This window comes from Xenopus laevis, chromosome 7L, assembly GCF_017654675.1.
Source record: "Xenopus laevis strain J_2021 chromosome 7L, Xenopus_laevis_v10.1, whole genome shotgun sequence".
Classification (NCBI taxonomy): Eukaryota; Metazoa; Chordata; class Amphibia; order Anura; family Pipidae; genus Xenopus; species Xenopus laevis.
In genome coordinates, this window is record NC_054383.1 from 92,153,543 (window position 1) to 92,173,776 (window position 20,234).

A 20,234-nucleotide genomic window follows, 5' to 3' on the forward strand; every position below is an offset into this window, starting at 1 on the left:
AAACCCTTCCTGATGACAAAAGAGCATGGAAGAGATGGCAGCTATTCTCTGATGGTCGGAAACCGTAAATGTGGAATTAATGATTTGAGGTCATTGGTGCTTTATAAAGAGGGTAAATCTAAGGTTGCATCTGTTACTACCATAGCAGCAATCACATATTTTTCTCTGGCATATTAAAAGCAGGATTTAGCTTAAAATCCAGTAATAAGGAAAATACTAAAGATGCTGAGATGCACGATTCAAGTCAGTTCTTTTCATCAGTTTTGAAAAAGAAAATGGATCAATATGCAACAGGGGAGGTTATGGGTCCTCTCAAGTCAGTGCTAGACTACCCAGCAGTTTTTTCACCAACACAACTATTTTTAATACCTACAGAAATGTCCTTTCTTTCAGCCATCCCATTCAATCAGTTATTAAAGGCAATAGTACTTAATAGGTGGGACCCAAAAAGATTTTGGTTGCACTCTTTCAGGACAGAGGCAGACACTGAGGCAGCCATGGAAAACAAAAGTAATGACTGCATAAATTTGAAGGTTCGGTGGAAGTCAAAAGCAAAAGATAAAAGGCCTATAAATGGAAATAGCATTGAATTAAACCTATGAAATGGTCTTTTGGTATTCTTTCAGCAGCTGTCAACCCCACTTGCAAGGAACACATAAATATCACTTGGCTGGGTGGGAGGGATTAAAATGGGAACAGAGAGGTGAATACAGCATTAAGCAAAAGACTGGTAGAAAAGAGAATGGGAGTGTGTTGAGGGGGGAGGAGATGATATATATTTTTGGTAGCATTGACTAGTGTTGCTTGCGAGCATCTCCTCGCTCTCCACTCCTTCCTCTGCAGAGTTGCAGGCCAGCACTGAGAGACATATGCATTCATTTACCTATGTAATCAAATGTGCCTGCCTGTTCTTATAAAATTCAGGTTTATATGATCCCTAAGTTAAAAAGTCTTGTGCACATTATCTTGTGCATTGGAGCAGGGCTGGATTTACAAAGTGGGTGCCCCTAGGCCCCCTGTCATTCATTGCTCCCATCCCCTCCCTTTTATTTGCTCAAATTTTCATCATCGGGACTGGAGCAATGTGGATTGGCGCACAGGAAATGTAAAAAACCTATCGTATCTCCTAGTGTTTCTGAAACAATGTTGGTGTGATTGGGCAGCATGCTGCCTCCTAAAATCCTGCTGCCCTAGGCCAGGGCCTTGGTGGCCTCTCCACAAAACCGGGCCTGGATTGGAGTCTTGTTCAACTCTATTTAGAATGTTTAATTTTTGTATTTGATATAATCTCTGTGGGTCAGGGACTTTTTTGTAACTAAATATGTATATATTTATTTTGTGCTTGCTCTCCATCTGTACTACTAATGCACTGAAAACATACAGCAACATATATATATACAGTATATACAAGTGCTGTTCTATAAATATAGCTATATAAATAGGTACCTACACAGTCTGACAGCTTATAATATTTTAAAAGAAATGTGTAGTTAATTCTGCAATTCTGCAATTCTAAAAGGAGAAGGAAAGGTTAAAATGAAGTAAGCCTTATAAGAAAGGTCTATATAAATACACCAGTAAATCCTCAAAGTAATGTTGCTCTGAGTCTTCTGTCAAAAGAAACACCACATTTCTTTCCTTCTATTGTGTACACATGGGCTTCTGTATCAGACTTCCTGCCTTCAGTTTAAACCTCCTTGCCCCAGGCCTAAGCATGCTCAGTTTGCTCCCCCCTTCTCTGCTGTAATCTGAGCCCTGAGCTATAAGTGAACAGGGAGAGACTCAGGCAGGAAGTGATGTCATACCAAGCTCATACTGCAGCTGCTATCCTAAACAAACAGAGTTTCTAGAGCTTTTTACTCAGGTATGGTAAAGCATTCTACAGAATAAATATAGCATTCTAGCTTGCACTATTGCAGCTAATCTATTGGCAATAAAATGCCTCCATAGCTTTTCTTTTCCTTTAACTTTACTAATATTATTCATAATATGTGTGACAGATTAAGAAAAGTGAATTCAATGGTTACCAATTAAAATAGTGACTTAAAAACTAATTTCTCAAATGAATTGATAGCACTGATGGCGTCAAGTAAAATGATGCAATTTGAATAACTGAGTTTCAAGTCATCATTGTTAAAAACAATTAACTGGAAAATTAGAAGGTGGAGAACTTTACAAAATACTCTCTCAAATATCTGGACATCATGCCCAACAAACAGAAACCTTTATATAAAACAGGAGAATGAAATTAAAGATATGGAATTAATGGAATTATTTGCCTAAAATGTACTTTCTGCATATCGGGTTTTAAAGCTTTCTAGATATTGTGTTTCTGGATAACAGATCCCTACCTGAACAACAAAATTTACATCAATGCTTGTTTGAATGTATTAATACATTTGTAATTTATTAATACATTAATAAGTAATTATTAATTATTTATACATAATAATTAATACATTGTAATAGAAATATCAATTAAAATAAGTGGTTCCTTGAAGGACATTTTATCATCTGGGTCATTTCTAGATATACTTGAACAGCCAACACTTTGGTGCAGATTTACTAAGGTTTGAATGGTAAATTTGAATTCAAATTGTTTTGGTCAAAACTCACAATTTCAAATTTAAAACCACCAATTAGAATTTGAATTCTAAGCGTTCTAATTCGATACTTTGCCACCTAAACCTGCCGAGTTCATGTAGAAATCAATGGCAGAGGTTCATTGAACCATTTGAAGATTTTAATAGCCTTCCTGACATTTGAGTTTTTTTTAGAGAAAAAACTTGATTTTGAGTGTTTTCTTAAATAAGACGTTGAGGTCAATTGAGTTCATTCAAATTAAAAAAAACTATAAGATTTTACACCCGGGTCACCTTCACTTTCAGGTGAGCTGTACTAATGTGACATGGATATATTGGCTGGCTGATTTATTAAGGGCACCTTATAGCAAAGCTTTCTCTGTATATACATTTTTAGTGCCTAAATTAGCAGTGTTCACTTTTTTAGATATTTAGTGAACAGAACTAAATTTAGCAAACACTCCATTTGCCGAATACATGCATAGTGACACTGACATTAAATACCTTCCAACCCCTCCCACCTTTATTTTAATTGGTTTACTGCAATTGCTGGGAGGATTTACAGCCTAGCCGAAAAACGGTTCATTTAAAGGTTCAAGTTCAAGTGCGCTTTATGGTTATCTATACTCATACTTTTGGATTTACTGAATTTGTGCTTTGGATGGAAGCAAGGGTCTAGATACTGAATTTACATTTAAAGGGTAAATATACCAGTTTACTGTGTCTGTTAATTTTGTGTTTGTGTGGAACTCCATTGAAAGAATACAAAAGCAATCAGATATGATTTTTTTGACCAAACATCCAACTCGAAAATTCGACCTTAATAAATCTGCCCCTAAGGGCTATGCCACACATGATGTTTTCTCTGCAAGCAGACAAAAGCCAAAACCAATGGCGTTAACTACCCAAACTTACAACCCTGGCCAAAACTTGATGTGAGAAATCTACAGTAGTCAAGTAATCTATAGTCAAGTACTCATAATGCCACATGATGCCACAGTGAAAAAAATTCTAACAAACTGAAGGTTATCATTGGGTGTTTGTCCTGTTAGTCCCTACATTTTGACAAATCTGGCCCTAGTTTTCCCATAAAACACTAAAATCCTCTAAAACACTCAAGAAAACTTTTGGTCAGTTTCACCAGTTGTCTTCTCCTTAATCAGCCCTAGATTTGTACCTACATTGTAAATAATTTTGTAAAATTTTGTAAAATTTTTTAGAAGGAATTTAAGATTCTAGGGTGGCATAAAGTTTAAAATAATTCCACACCACACAGAAAACAGGAATAAAGAAGGAAGAGGATAGTACTTAGAATGAGAATTACCTCTAGGTAATAAGTATGAAAGTGGCTAATTCAATATGTTGTTGTTCCTTAAAGGGATACTGTCATGGGAAAACATGTTTTTTCCAAACGCACCAGTTAATAGTGCTACTTCAGCAGACTTCTGCACTGAAATCCAATTCTCAACAGAGCAAACAGATTTATTTTATATTCATTTTTCAAATCTGAAATGGGGCTGGACATATCAGTTTCCCAGCTGCCCCCAGTCATGTGACTTATGCCTGCACTGAAGGATGGAACTGCTTTCTGGCAGGCTGTTATTTTCTCCTACTTAAAGGAAAACTATACCCCCCAAACAATGTAGGTCTCTATTAAAAGATACTGAGTAAAACAGCTCATGTGTAAAACCCTGCTTCATGTAAATGAACCATTATCATAATAATATACTTTATTAGTAGTATGTGCCATTGGGTAATCATAAATAGAAAATTGCCATTTTAAAAAATAAGGGCCGCCCCCTGGGATCGTAAGATTCACTGTGCTCACATACAAACTACATGTAAGGTCACATGAGCCAATTAACAGACAGAGTTCTGCCTTTTGCTTCCTCACTTCTTCCTGTTACAGTTAGTGTTGTAGTATTTCTGGTCAGGTGATCTCTGAGGCAGCACAGATAGAGTCACGAAATGGTGGTTCAAGGCAAGAGATGTAAAAGGGCAATATTTATGTAAATATATATTCCAGTTTGGTAAGATTCTTTAATATGTCATTCAATTTGATATAAACTATCTGTTGCTTAAGTGTTCATTTTGGGGGTATAGTTTTCCTTTAATGTAACTGAATCAGTCTCAGTGGGAAGCCAGGAGTTTTTTTGTTCCCTGGCACACACTGTACTTTTGGTTAAATATTGGCAGCATCTCCGGCTCTGTTGGCCGTAACCACATGGAACATTTTGTTTTTTGTTCCATGGCACAAGTAGTTGCTCCAGTGAGCACAGAAATATATATATATATATATATATATATTTTTTTTTTTTTTTTTTTTTTACTTTGTTCCCTTGCTCAAATTTGGGAGCAGGAAAAATTACAGTTTTAATAACACACTGGGGGTGACATTTGCCCATGGGCAGAAAACCCCTGGAAACCAATCAGATTACTACATTTCTTATTCTACTTGCTCTTATCACTTATTGGTTACTATAGGTAACTGCCCATGGGTAAATTTGCGCAGAGTTGATTAATGAGCCCCAGCACTAGTTTCTAATAATTATTTGACATCCTGGCACCAGATTAGTGGGCAGACATTTTTTTTATTGCCCTGCACTGACTACCGCGTTTTATCCGCAGTTTATCCCTGTTCAAAACTCACCCCGCCCCCCGCCGACTACGTATTGCGTCATGGCGCTTATATATATTTATACTGTGGCCGTGACACAAACTCTCATCTCGCGAGACTGTGACGAAAGTCTGGGAGAGCTTGGACTGTAGGAGCGGAGGAGCTGATCATTTAAACGGCGATCCGGGACTGCGGGCTGTGTTATGAAAACCGGTCTGTCCCGCGAAAAGCGGGGCTGTTGGGCGGTATGTCTCACGCGTCTTTGGTTTCTGTGACTTGCACCTGAGTTATAGTTGAGCGAGTGAGGAAGCTGTTCTGCATCTTGTTATTCCTTTGGTGTCATCTGTTCCCCCGGCTCACATGGAATATGGTTAGTCATTGGCTCACACACTGTCTGCCCAGGTGCAGCAATCTATTAACAGCTGCCATGTGATGCTCGTTTGTTTAGAAGCAATCCTCTTCTTGTTCTTATGGGTTACTGCACCTGGGCACAGCTATAGGCTAATGGTGCAGGGTAGTCTCAGTGCTTCCTTGGAAATACCTGAAGTCAAAACGATTGAGTTAGTAATCAGTGGTTAATCATTATCTTTCTGTAGCACAGAGCAGATTAGATTTTGCACAGAGATGATGCAGCATCAGTTTACACTCACATCCATGCCTCACTGTGCTCTTGTACTTTCCCCATTACTGACAGCACCAATCATGGATCTCTTTTCTTAAAATGCCTTTATTGAGACATGGGCTCAGACCCCAATACATACGTGTATTGCCCATGTCTCAATAAAGGCATTTTAAGAAAAGCGATCCATGATTGGTGCTGTCAGTAATGGGGAAAATTGTGACTGAACGGATACAAGGTGGAAACCGTTGGACGTGCACCAGGCTCAAATAATTGGGAGGTTACGGGTGCTGAGTAAGAAACCGGTTTCACTACGCGGTTGTATCGGGTGCTAACTATACTTGTATACTGTGGAGTGTTTGCTAAAACCCATGCCTTGGCTCTGATTGAACATGGCAACTAGGGATGCACCGAATCCAGGATTCAGTCTTTTTCAGCAGGGTTCAGCCAAATCCTTCTACCCAGTTGAACCGAATATGCAAATTAGGGGCAAGGAGGGAAATCGCGTGACTTTGTCACAAAACAAGGAAATGAAAAATGTTTTCCCCTTCCTACCCCTAGTTTGCATCTGCAAACTCAGATTCGGGCCGAATCTTTCGCGAAGGATTCGGGTGTTCGGCCGAATCCAAAATAGTGTATTTGCCACATTCCTAATGGCAACTGAAAATCAGCTGTGTGGTCTTAAGGGCAGTATATCCTTATATATGTCCGAGTTTCACATAAAAAAAACTATGTAGTTGCCTATCTTAACAGCAGCTCTCCAGTTTCTAGTTTCAGCAATATCTTTGCTAGGGTCCAAATTAACCTAGAAACCATGCATTGAGTTGTATAAGAAACTGGAATATGATTAGCATAAGGTCTGAATAGAAAGAGGAGTAATAAGAAAAAAGTAGCAATAACAATAAATGTATAGACTTCCAGAGCATTTGTTTTTAGATGGGGGGGGTCAAATGAGCAACTATAAAATAGAAGAAATCTAGGCCAACGGAAAAGTTGCTTAGAACCAGCCATTCTATAACTTGCTAAAAGTTAGCATAAAGGTGAACCGCTCCTTTAAGTAGATAATGGCCTCTGTATAAACTACACCTTCCACCAGTCGTCTTTTTTAGCTTACAAATAATCATGCATTTGTTAGCCTATGGTACGTGTAATGTTTCTCTATTGGCATGTTTTAGGCAATATGGCAGCCCCCTCATAGAGGAACAGGGTAGTAAGAAAGGCAATGTAAAAGTATCAGGCAAATAGTTTAATGGCAAAATTATAACTAGCATGATAAATAATAAAAAAAGTTTTTTTTCTGATGTCCGTATCTTTAATGCAGCTTTTTATTCAGCTAAATGGAAACTTCTAGTGCACAGAAAAATGTTGAAATATGTGTATTTCATGTAATTGTAAAATATTAAACAATTGCCATTGGCAGACTTTCTGTGCATAGATATTCTACCTTCTTTCTTGCATATTTGCTCACAAGAACCAGAAAATGTACAACCAAAAGCAATTTATTATTGCTGTTTTTAGCTTGTGCAATTAAAGAAACAGAAACAATAGGTAAAAACTATGCTCCATTCGCCTCAAGTTAATTGGTCATGTCATCCAGGTGGGTATACTGTCTCTTTGAGGCTACGGTTGCTTTTGTTATGTCTTGGCATTTTGGGAAACTTTCCAAAACAGAATTGTTTGAAACTTCTGTACCGTTAACCCGGGGGAACTTACATTTTCTATGATAAGATAACGGGTAGTTCAGTTTATGTTAAAGTTGAAAAGTCAATAACTGAGCGATAGCACAATTTCTTGTTCCATGCCTGCATTTCTTTGTGGGTTAGTTAATATTTGCATTGTACTCCTGCCAATACTTCCCTTAACTTTTGTGTGTTTTGATAACAAATGTGTAATTATGTTTACTACAAGGTGTGTGTACAGTTTAATTTATTTTTTTCTGGATCCAAAAGCATGCAGAAGATCATTAATTTTTTGCAAAGGCAAATTCTGGAATTTGCTTTGGCTTTGCAATCTAAGGCTTATGTCACACTTGGTATTATCTCTGCCATGGAAAAGCGCCAGCAGGGAGAACTCTAAAATTGCCCTGTTCTGCCCATGGCGGCAATCATGAATTCAGTCCACCTGTCACTACGAAAATGTGGGATTTTCAGCCTGAAAACATTTTTAAGGCCAAAACCTGCCCCATGTAGCACTTTTTGTTTATTTCTTGTGTAATGCTTTGAAAATATTGACTTTATATTGCTATGGCTTCTTGCTGTACAAGTTGGGAATCTTCATACTGCTATTACTATTCAGTCTTGGAAAGGAATTTCAAAACCAGTTGTATTTTCCTGGCAGGTGTTGCACTATTTCTGTTATGAAATATACATATTTTTTCAAGTAAGAGCCAATATCATGTTACAGAAGTGAAGTTAGAAATTTTTTACATATTTAGAAAGTGTTTGCTGTCCTAAAACATGTTGTTTATCTAAGCAAACAAAAGTGCCTACAGTGAATTCCCCCTGAAGGGAATTGCGTCATAAGCATACAATACTGCAAATGCACAACCCGTCTTGCAAGAGTTTGGGCGCCATATTGAAAGTACACAGAAAATTGTATTTCCAAACCTGCGGATCACCATAGAGATCAATGATATGGCGTTTCCTTGTTGTATTGGCGTTTCTGATGAAAAACACAAATACTGGCGTCGCGTGGGGGATGTTTTCTCGGAAACTATCCGTGGGAATTTCTAGGGTGTGTATTCCATTCTATTCATAGGGCTTAATTTTTTGTGTATTTACGCTCAAATATGTGGCTTTAGAAACCGTGTGGGAAAACCCTGTAAAGGAAAGGTGTCTGCAACACAGTTGATTTTTCCAAATACAGTGGTGTGAAAAACTATTTGCCCCCTTCCTGATTTCTTATTCTTTTGCATGTTTGTCACACAAAATGTTTCTGATCATCAAACACATTTAACTATTAGTCAAAGATAACACAAGTAAACACAAAATGCAGTTTTTAAATGAGGGTTTTTATTATTTAGGGAGAAAAGAAATCCAAACCTGTGTGAAAAAGTAATTGCCCCCTGAACCTAATAACTGGTTGGGCCACCCTTAGCAGCAATAACTGCAATCAAGCGTTTGCGATAACTTGCAACGAGTCTTTTACAGCGCTCTGGAGGAATTTTGGCCCACTCATCTTTGCAGAATTGTTGTAATTCAGCTTTATTTGAGGGTTTTCTAGCATGAACCGCCTTTTTAAGGTCATGCCACAACATCTCCATAGACTCAGTCAGGACTTTGACTAGGCCACTCCAAAGTCTTCATTTTGTTTTTCTTCAGCCATTCAGAGGTGGATTTGCTGGTGTATTTTGGGTCATTGTCCTGCTGCAGCACCCAAGATCGCTTCAGCTTGAGTTGACGAACAGATGGCCGGACATTCTCCTTCAGGATTTTTTGGTAGACAGTAGAATTCATGGTTCCATCTATCACAGCAAGTCTTCCAGGTCCTGAAGCAGCGAAACAACCCCAGACCATCACACCACCACCACCATATTTTACTGTTGTATGATGTTCTTTTTCTGAAATGCTGTGTTACTTTTACGCCAGATGTAACGGGACGCGCACCTTCCAAAAAGTTCAACTTTTGTCTCGTCGGTCCACAAGTTATTTTCCCAAAAGTCTTGGCAATCATTGAGATGTTTTTTAGCAAAATTGAGACGAGCCTTAATGTTCTTTTTGCTTAAAAGTGGTTTGCGCCTTGGAAATGTGCCATGCAGGCCGTTTTTGCCCAGTCTCTTTCTTATGGTGGAGTCGTGAACACTGACCTTAATTGAGGCAAGTGAGGCCTGCAGTTCTTTAGATGTTGTCCTGGGGTCTTTTGTGGCCTCTCGGATGAGTTGTCTCTGCGCTCTTGGGGTCGTTTTGGTCGGCCGGCCACTCCTGGGAAGGTTCACCACTGTTCCATGTTTTTGCCATTTGTGGATAATGGCTCTCACTGTGGTTCGCTGGAGTCCCAAAGCTTTAGAAATGGCTTTATAACCTTTGAAATTGAACTCAGGTGTGATAAACCACAGTTAAGTTATTTTTTAACAAGGGGTCAATCACTTTTTCACACAGGCCCATGTAGATTTGGAGTTTTTTTTCTCCCTTAACGTAAACCTTCATTTAAAAACTGCATTTTGTGTTCAATTATGTTATCTTTGACTAATAGTTAACGGTTTTTGATGAGCAGAAACATTTAAGTGTGACAAACATGCAAAAGAATAAGAAATCAGGAAGGGGGCAAATAGTTTTTCACACCACTGTACGTTAAACTCTAAAGTTCAGTGGCCATTTAGTTAGTCTAATCTATACTTGTATGTTTTTTGCCTTTTCTCTGCTTACAATCTGTACACTTGTACATAATACATAAAGGAATGCCTTTAAAACATTTATTCAGCATCAATATAGCACAAGCTTCTTCTGTTGCACCTGATATAATCTTCAAGGAACAATTTATACTATGGTTTAAATACCATTGGTGACGTTTGCTTAATTTTGCCAAGAGCTTTAGTGAAGTTGGGCACTGTTCAGACCTTGTAAAAATCTGTACTCTCATGTGGTTGTGACCTTAAGGCAGACACATTGATGTTTATGCTGGCTCTGTATTTATGTACTTTATATGTGTTATGCCCTTTATGTTTAGACAATTGGCTGGTAAGCCTATGTTGACTGATTTATTGTAGTTCAATATTTAGAGTTCACTCGTGCCTGTTATTTGTATATATTCATTTTAACTAGGTTTTTCTGCATTATTGAGATTTTTCTGAATACATTTAAGACTGACTTAACCATCTCTTTCTGTTGTAGGTGAAGTGGTAAAACTAAACTGAATTCTCGGTTGCCTCAGCTTTTCATTGGACAGAAGGAAACTTTAAGACTGGCCAGCTGGATGAGCTTGTATTTGGCTCCTTAGATTGAAATCTGTTTGTATCATGGGTCAGAAAGTCACAGGCGGTATAAAGACGGTGGATATGAGGGACCCTGCATATAGACCTCTAAAGCAAGATCTACAAGGGCTTGACTACTGTAAACCTGCAAGACTCGACCTTTTATTGGATATGCCTCCGGTGTCCCAAGAAGTTCAGCTTCAGCACTCCTGGAATAACAATGACCGCTCGCTAAATGTGTTTGTCAAAGAGGAGGACAAACTTGTTTTTCACCGGCATCCGGTGGCACAAAGCACAGATGCTATTCGTGGCAAAATTGGCTACACCCGTGGCTTGCATGTTTGGGAGATTACCTGGGTCATGCGACAGCGAGGGACTCATGCAGTTGTTGGTGTCGCTACAGTGGATGCACCTCTTCATTCTGTTGGCTATACAACACTTATAGGCAGTAATGGCAAATCCTGGGGCTGGGACCTGGGCAGGAATAAACTATATCATGATGGGAAAAACCAACCAAGTAGAACATACCCTGCATTTCTGGAGCCTGACGAAACATTCATTGTCCCGGATTCTTTCTTGGTGGTACTTGATATGGATGATGGCACACTTAGCTTTGTTGTGGATGGACAATACATGGGAATTGCTTTTCGAGGACTAAAGGGAAAAAAACTTTATCCTGTTGTAAGTGCAGTGTGGGGTCACTGTGAAATAAGGATGCGATACTTAAATGGACTTGACCGTAAGTATACCATACTAATACCTTTGCGTTAGGCGCAAAGACAAATTAGTGTAGGTTTTTTTTTTTTTTCAATATACCAACTTTCTAAAGGCCTGTGATAATGTACATAAGTAAGTTTTCAAAGTTGCAAAGTTTAAATGGCGTGTGTACCCTTGCAAGAATATTCAGAAGCTACACTCGCATCTGAAAATGAATTCTTGATACGAGTGTGTGGGGGTATTTTTTTATTTATTTTTTTTCTTCTCGCTCACAAGATCATTTTAAAACTTGGCATTTCTGGGCAACTTGTTAAAACTGCCTCCCATGGATATCGGAGTCCTGGTAACCCAGTCCTGGTTAACACAACCAAAAATAATGTCTGGCCACCTGGGTGTTTAAGGGGGAACTCGTCGAAAATGAAAATTTAATATAAGCTTCCTCATACTAAAGTGAGAAACTGCTGCATGAAGACAGAATGAAGAGAAACCAATGCTGAGAGTAATAGTGAGAACTTTATTTTAGAAACTGTACAGAATTGAATTGTTTGTATTAAAGTTCTTGTTTCAGTATGCTGAAGCTAATATTACATTTTCATTTTTGTGACAGTTCCACCTTTGAGGTCACAAATGCACTGGCAAATTGTTTACATTCTTTACTAATCTCCATATTGGAGAGCCAAGCTGTATTATAGTACTTATTTTTCCAGCTTTCTCTTCTGCGCTGCCATTATTCTTCTGACTTTAGTATGCTGAACATTCATCGGCCCAGGGTGGCATATAAAATGGCAGCATGCTGCTCTGGTAATCGCGTGGGCTGATGCATATTGTAAGAGGAGAACTAGCCAGTGCAATTATACAAATCTTTATTAAACTTGGTTTCTTTTTATTGCACTTTTTTTTTTTTTTTTTTTTTTTGGTTGCTGGTTTTGATGTTGCTGGTTCTTAATCTGTGTCCTCCCCCTAGGGTGGGGTTGTACAGTGACGGGGCTAATTAGGATATATTTTAGAGAGATCATCTTTTCTCTGCAAAAATCAAATCTTAAAGTCAAGCTTGAAGGTAAATATAGGGTGCAATGTCTTTGCTGGATACTCTTGAAAAATGTTCGATAAACCAATTAAAACCTATTTGTAACTATATGGATTAAGGGGGTGGGGGGGGGGCTTGGCTGGGTATGCTCCAATCTTTTTGTATTGTCTGCATCAAAGCAATTCTTACAAAGTGATAAAGTAACTTCTTTAATTTCTCTGATGCTGCTAAAACCAGTAAGTTAAAGGAACAGTAACATCAAAAAATGTGTAAGTAATAAAAAATATAATGGTGTCGCCCTGTGCTGGTAAAACTGGTGTGTTTGCTTCAGAAACACTACTATTGTTTATATAAATAAGTTGCTGTGTAGCAATGGGGGCAGCCATTCAAAGGAGAAAAGGCTCAGGTTACACAGCAGATAAACTCTGTAGAACATGTTATCCACTATTTACCCTGTGCCATAGGCTTTTTTTACATTTTCGCCATTGCTACACAGCAGCTTATTTCTATGAACTATAGTAGTGTTTCGGAAGCAAAAAGATCAGTTGTACCAGTGCAGGGCAACAGTACATGATATTTTCATTACTTTAAAACACTTTCATTTTTGTTACTGTTCCTTTAAGGATGGCTGCCACTAGGAAACAGCAGGGAAATCCTTTTAAATCTTCAGAGAATTTCACCTTCTTTTTTTTTTTTTTTTTTTTTGTTTCTTAAATCACCCTCCCCATTTTTTCTGAAATGTTGGTTTCATTTCTCCTTCATGTTCACAGTAGCAGCTCAGTGACAGATCAGTGGCGACAGTTTAAAATATATTGATACATTTCTCAGCAGCATTAGAGTGTAAACATCCCCAAATTGTATTAATCTCGGAGCGCCTCTTAGACTAGATTGACGTCTCTGATACTGCTAAGTCAACAAGTGTAAAGTAGGTTGTCAACCTTAAAAAAATTTTCAAGAGATGTTTTCTTTTTCCAATGTCTGACTACTCTTCCCCAGTTGTCTCTTCACTGATGGGCACAGTGTTGGCTTATGTGCAGACACATGGAGTGGATATTGGTGCATAGCTCCGTCTCTGCAATAAATCTTAACTAAACTCAGGCCAACGCCGTGTCTGTCAATGCAGAGAAAGTGGAGTGGGTGTGTGTGTGCGCATCTGCTTGTATGGAAAGGATCCAAGGTGCAGCCTTGCCTTACTGCTGAGATGCATGTTTGCCTGCTGTTGTATTAGCCCTGTTGTGTTTAACACCATCACTACTCTGTATGCACATTGGTATCGGTGTCTGTGTTTAACGTCTGTCCTAGATGGATCACTAGCAGCTTGAACATGTAGAAATGGGGTTATAGTGAATTATGAATGCCACACAGCCAACAGGACTCCCAATAGTTTGAATGAGTAGTTATTTTGCTCTCCCTTTATTTTCTGATTTCTTGCATTCCTGACCTGTTTCCAATTTTCTACTTCACTTGCCTCTCCTTTGTACAAATATTTCAATCTTATATTTTCTCTCTACTGTGTAGAATTCTGCAACCAAATTGCAGATCTCATCTGAGCCCCCCGTCAGTGTAGCTTAAATTCTGCTGCTAGTATCCTCTTTAAAGGGGTTGTTCACCTTCAAACAACTAGTTTTCAGGTAGACCCTGTAAACTGTTCTAAATGGATACATTTACTTGATACATTTATCTTTGTCCCTGCTGAGCAGAATCTGTGTTTCATTACAGGCAGCTGTTAGACTTGATACAATAGTTGCTAATACTCCAGAGAAGCTGCTGAGAAATGTATCAACTCAATGTTGCAAAATTGTAAACATTTAAGAGTCTGCACCTGAATTAATGAGCTGCCAGACTCAAACACCAGAGACACGAACATTCAACTTTAAACTTAGATATTGGATAAAATAAATAATGGAAAGTAATAATTTCTGGGGAACAATGTAAAAACTGAATTGAAAGAATTGTTTGGGAAGTGAACAACCCCTTTAAAGGTGCTCCCTTTTCTGTTAAAATTCTTTATAATAGCTTCATTTTAAATGAACCCCCTTGTTAAACCTCTGAGAGTAAAAATACTATTTTATAAAAATCCATCCTACAGTATATTGCATAGGTCTGCCTCCAGTTAATTGCTTCTTGTGCAGGCTGCCATATTGGTAACACATACATATTGATCAGGTGCTTCTCAGTCTGGACATACCACTCCTCATGCACATTACAGGTGCTCTTTAGGCAACAAGTTATATTGCTTTGGCTAACTTTCAAAAGCCTTTTATATCTCTTATCTTATTACATCATTCACTTATGTCAGCAGCTCAGTGGACCACCAGGAAGCCACACTCGCTTCCATCTACACCGCTCCTTACCTCTGCAACTCAATCTCTGAATTCTTCTGTAAGCAGCTTCTTTCTAAACACAATTCTACCCTTGGAGTTGCTAGCACTTGTGTTCACCTCCCCAAGTATTGTGGATAGAAACATGTATTACCCTTTGTTGTGCCTGTAAGCAGCTGAGATTGTAAGCTTTGTGGGGTAGGATCTTGAGGCTTTTTCCCACCTGTCTAACATGTAGCATATAGTCTTTCTGTTTCAAGGGTATCTTGATCAAATGGAAATATGTTTGCACAAAATGCAACCCAGAATCTGCACTACCAGTGTGAGTCCTACATATTCTAGGACATGCAGCACAGAGTAGGTGAATCTTTGTAAATTTGTATTTAATTTTCCTGAAAAAAAGTACAGGACTGTGTTTAATGGTAGCCCTATATACAGACATATTGTTTAATGTGGGGCAGTATAGCTCAGTTTTGAACACTGGTTCTATGGCTAAGGTCTCTGCTAAACATATTGTGTATTTTAATTATAAAATATCTGGTTTCTCTTGCTAAACAAAGTAAAATGTATATACATATACAACAAAGAGTGAGGGGTGCTCAAGCAAATACATCCATGTTTTAAAATGTTATTTTGCCACCCAATAAAATTTGAAATGCAAGTCTTTCCAATCCTTATTGGTCTCTTCTACTTCCCAAAGGCTGATGCCTTGTCAGCAGTTGGTCAAACCAGAAGTGGCTCTGCAGTATAAATACAGAAGAGGGGGCAAACTCCCATAATGTACAACAGTTAACTGTTAAAAACATGGTTGCTCTTCACAATATATGATTGAATCACTCTGCTTATCAATAGCAGAGTCCACAGTCCAGTGGTTAACAGTTCAATCACCCTAATGACACATGTTTACACAGTTAGACTGGTTCAAATACTCTATAAAAATAAATAAAAAATGTAGGTGACTGTTACTGTCAATGCTAAGGGGACTGACAAAATGACTAAACTTGGGCATGAACCTAGCAAGCCAAATCAGCCTAACCCAAATTATTTCACCATCTAATTCCAATGCCATAACTAACTATCTCTCTAATCTGCCTATAAACTGACCATATATATTTCTTTGGTAACAGATGCTCATTTAATGGTTCTATTTTTTTTAAAAAAAATTTGTTTTATCGAGTTTGGAAGGGGTTAGCCTGGAAAAGTGTGTGATTTTCAGAGGGTGCTTTCATCAGAACAAATGTACTTTAGCTGCTCTCCTGAGTGTAGTTATAAGTTACTTGCACTGCAGGCTCCAAGCACATATATGCATGCCCACCATAGAAAAGATGAATCTACTTATAGATATACATTTTTTTTTTTTTCATTGTATTAAATAACATCTTTAGTACATTGTTGAGTCTAAGAATGGCTGACCGTGAATGTGATGGCGTTCTCATCAGAAGCTTTTATTCTGTAGGAATATTATGTATACATAAGTAATGGACTTTTCCCATTTCTTGTAGCCGAACCACTTCCACTGATGGATCTATGTAGAAGATCTGTTCGCCTTGCTTTGGGAAAAGACAGACTGAACGAAATACAAGACCTTCCACTACCGGCTGCACTTAAAGGCTACCTACTTTACCACTGACCCATGCACAGATCTTCTGCCTATAGTAATCTATACAGTACTATGCATTCTGACGCTCCAATCCTTTCACCTACACTGCATCACTCTCTGATGAAGCGGTACGATCTCAAATGCGCAAATGCATGCTACGGACTACCAGTACCTCCAAGTTTTTGCCCTGGAGTTTTTTGTATTTCCTAATTGCACCTTTTCTGTGAAGGATATCTAGTAATGCAACTATTTTCCACGGGCCTAATACAAAACAGGGTCACTTTTAAATTTCTAAATGGGAACCATCCAAATTCGGCATTCTCAAATTTTTTTTCTATGTATGTAACTGTCAAGATTTGTATGTTTGTCTGTCCAACAACAGAGGTGCCTCTAAATATTAAGTTCAAGACTGTGGCAAGGGCATTTGACATTTTACAAACATTTTCTCAATTGCCTTCTAGTTTATTACAGTTTTCAACCTTTCCCTGTAGTTATTAGAAAGCTAGGTGTGTTAAAATTGAATACATTAGCCGATGCATTGCTGGGCAGCTTCAGCCCTTACTCAGCATAGTTCCCAAGCTTTACTATAGTCAGTCATACAGTAAGTGTTCATTGACAAACATTGGCATTTAGCTGCTGCTGTCATTTATCCACCTAATGTTTTTTAAACCTATAATCAAGGGTAGTTGTAGTCCAGCAACATCTGACTAGGTTAAGAAACTAGTTTAGAGGGTTGTGACCTAACTTGCAAAACTTACATGAGAGGGAGTAAAGTAAAATTCATTTTAAAGCTAAATATTACAAAAACTTTCAACGGAAAGCAATTTAAAAATGTGTAGTGTTTAAAAACCTCCTTTTAGCCTCCATCTTTTTATGTTTTCGGTGTGTAAACGGAGTAACAGCCTTGTTGTTATATCCCTGCCTTGTATAGGGCCAGTGGTGCACAACTGTATATAACCTTCTGTTTTCTGAAACCGTAAGATGAAAATATTTTCTATTCATTATTAATGTTCCTGTTATTTTCCTTTACATCATCATAGTGCATGGAACGCCCCTGCTGCTAATTTGTCCGTTCATATGAGTGGGATCTGTCTTACTATTTGCCAAGCTTAAATTTGTTACTGCAACTTTTTTTTCCTTTTTAAAGTCTCTGAACACCTGGAATGATCTCGAAATAAAAGGTACATGGAGTAAGTTGCAGCATGCAGTCCAGCGCAGGACCAGTCATTAGACCGAAGCAATAAGATGGCTCCCATTCATATGTAAAAGATATAATTGTGCAGAGATGGGATGTTTTTACACAGTTGGAAATTAAAGGAAAAGCCCTAGTTATTAAACACTTTACTGCCACCCTTTCTCTCCTCCATAGCACCCCTTCCCCATAAGCCACACCTACAGGGAGTGGATTCTAGTAAGAAGCAGTGGCACTTGTTTAAAATACATAAACCCAGTTAATGCATCGGTTGATAACCGCAGGTACTACAGTGAATACTGGTTGGCAGATTCCTAAAAAAAATGTCTGTGGCCATTCCCAGTTCTCAGGAACTTCTCCCAGAAACCAAAATCTGTTGGATACCTTTTTTTTATTTTATTTTTTTTGTTGTTTTGTTGTATGATGGGCCATTTGTTCAAAATGAATTTAAAATACATTAACTTTTTATGTACAGGTACAATGGCTGGATGTGACTTTTAATGTTGAATCAATGTAAGTAGGAGTGTGAATATATTTTAATTGCTGCTGTAGGGTACTTTAAAGTCCAAGAAGACCTTCATTCTTCTAAGGTGCACAGTGATACTGAGGCTGTAAGGGTACGTCAGGTGCCATCTTTTATCTTCCCTGTAAGCTGTTTTCTTGCTGGATTAGGACACTTGCAGTATTGCACAATTAGGGGGGAACTGTAAGGAAAATATAGTTGCTTCCTTTTATTTTATTTGTGCAAGTAGTCTCCCAACCTACAGAAAAGTGACTTAGTATGTCTCCCTACTGTCGTCAACTTGTTTGTACAGTTTTAATCTTTTTATAAAATATGTAGATAAAACATGTGTAATAAAGAAATAGTTTATTAAATGTAAAGCCTCTAGTGTTTTTTAAGACTTTAAGAAATGTTCACAAATGTTTTTTATTTTAAACATTAATTTCAATTTCAGTGGTTTAAATTATTTGGAAATGTAACTGCAATAAAAACTAGGGATGCACCAAATTCACTATTTTGGGATTCTGCTGAATCCAACCCATAATTTGCATATGCAAAATAGGCTAAGGAAGGGTTAAATCATGCATTGAAGAAAATGCAGCTTCCTTGTTTGTGTGCCGAAAAGTCGCATGATTTTAAGCCTTCAGTTTGGCTACTCTGATTTGGCTGACTTCCATGCAAACCAGCCGCTTAAATTCTTGTTTTAAGTCAGACCCTGAGGTTAGAAGGGAAGAAGCATACTGCTTTCGAATGCAGCGATCTTTGAGTAAAGTTAATGCAGAAAATGTTTGAAAACAAGAATTGTTAATGTAGAAAGTGATATTCTAAGACAATTTGCAATTTACTTTCGTTTTTATTTGTGGTTTTTATTTAGCAGCTCTTGGTTTGCTATTTCAGCAATTTGGTTGCTAGTCTCTGAATTATCCTAGCAACCCTGCATTGATTTGAATAAGACCGTATTGTGAATAGGAGAGGCCCTGAATAGAAAGATGAGTAATAAAAAGAAGCAATAACCAAGCATGTGCAGACTTGGAGCATATTTATTTATTTATTTATTTTAGATGGGGTCAGTGACCCCCATTTGACAGCTCAAAGGTTTTAAAAACTATACAAAATGACAACCAATTGAAGGACTTGCTTAGAATTTGGCTTTCTATAACATACTAAAAGTGAACTTGAAGGTGAACCCACCCCTTTCAATAGAACAGTGCATAGAATTTCATCATGGAACATTTTAGGACTCAACACCCAGACGTATGAATCCTGGCTACTGAAACTGGTTATGCGTCTTCACAAATTTACTGATAAATGAGATTGGTGAAATTGCTGGGGGTGCCATGTGTTGGGCACTCCCCAGTTATTTTAATTGCTTACATGGTATTCAAGGCGCTTGCTCCGGTTTCCTGAAAAACTGCAACAGTCTGGGTTATTTCTGTAGGAGCACAGTCCTTCATTGGCCGGCCCAGTACATGCTTTGTGGTGTAAAGACCGCTTTTTACTTAAAGTTCGGCTTTTCACTCTACTGTACATGTGCTGGCCTGGATACAAGCATATGCTGCTGCAGAAATAGCCAGGGCTGGGGCAGTCTCTATGACCAGGAACAACCGCTTGGAGGATCAGATTGACTCACTGGGAGGTATCTAACATTTGGCACCTCCCCAGTTATTTCCCTTTCCTTCTCCTTTAAAGAACAAAAATAAAAAACCTGCTAAATGGGTTCCCCTTGTTAGCCCCCTTTGTAAGTCTGTGCCAGGTTTTTTCCCCTTACTTGACAGTCTTGCCATCTTGGGTGCAGTTAATACACAAATTCCTGAGTGATCTGGAATATTTACACTCATTTTACATAATCTAACATGGTGGTTTTATGTGACAGTTGGCCTAGTTTGCTGCAAGCATATATGTAGATACTCCGCCCTTTTATAGGGTGACACCAACTGCCCATTCTGGTGCAACTGCAAGTCGAATGCATACATGTTTATATTTTCAACCATAAAGAAAACGTTATTGTCGATACAACCATCAATTCAATCCAGCATGTTGAAATCATGCCTCACCTTGGCACCCCCCTCTCTCACTCACAGCCTGCTTGACACCCCCCCCCCATTCTCACAAACCCCAAAACACCACCTCCTATTCCTGCCACTGCCA

General features: G+C 38.3%; 1 protein-coding gene across 2 annotated transcripts; it reads left to right on the top strand.

Moving 5' to 3' along the window:
* Nucleotides 1–5,301: 5,301 nt before the first annotated feature.
* Nucleotides 5,302–18,460, top strand: spsb1.L (splA/ryanodine receptor domain and SOCS box containing 1 L homeolog). Of its 2 annotated transcripts, none has more exons than XM_018225993.2 (3): nt 5,302–5,444; nt 10,648–11,466; nt 16,295–18,460. In XM_018225993.2, exons 2-3 carry the CDS (start codon nt 10,773–10,775, stop codon nt 16,420–16,422), a joined length of 822 nt encoding a protein of 273 aa, XP_018081482.1. In that variant the 5' UTR covers nt 5,302–5,444; nt 10,648–10,772; the 3' UTR covers nt 16,423–18,460. The 2 variants fall into 2 exon arrangements, with proteins under 2 accessions (XP_018081482.1, XP_018081483.1); XM_018225994.2 differs by having other exon boundaries at nt 5,433–5,569.
* Nucleotides 18,461–20,234: the final 1,774 nt, after the last annotated feature.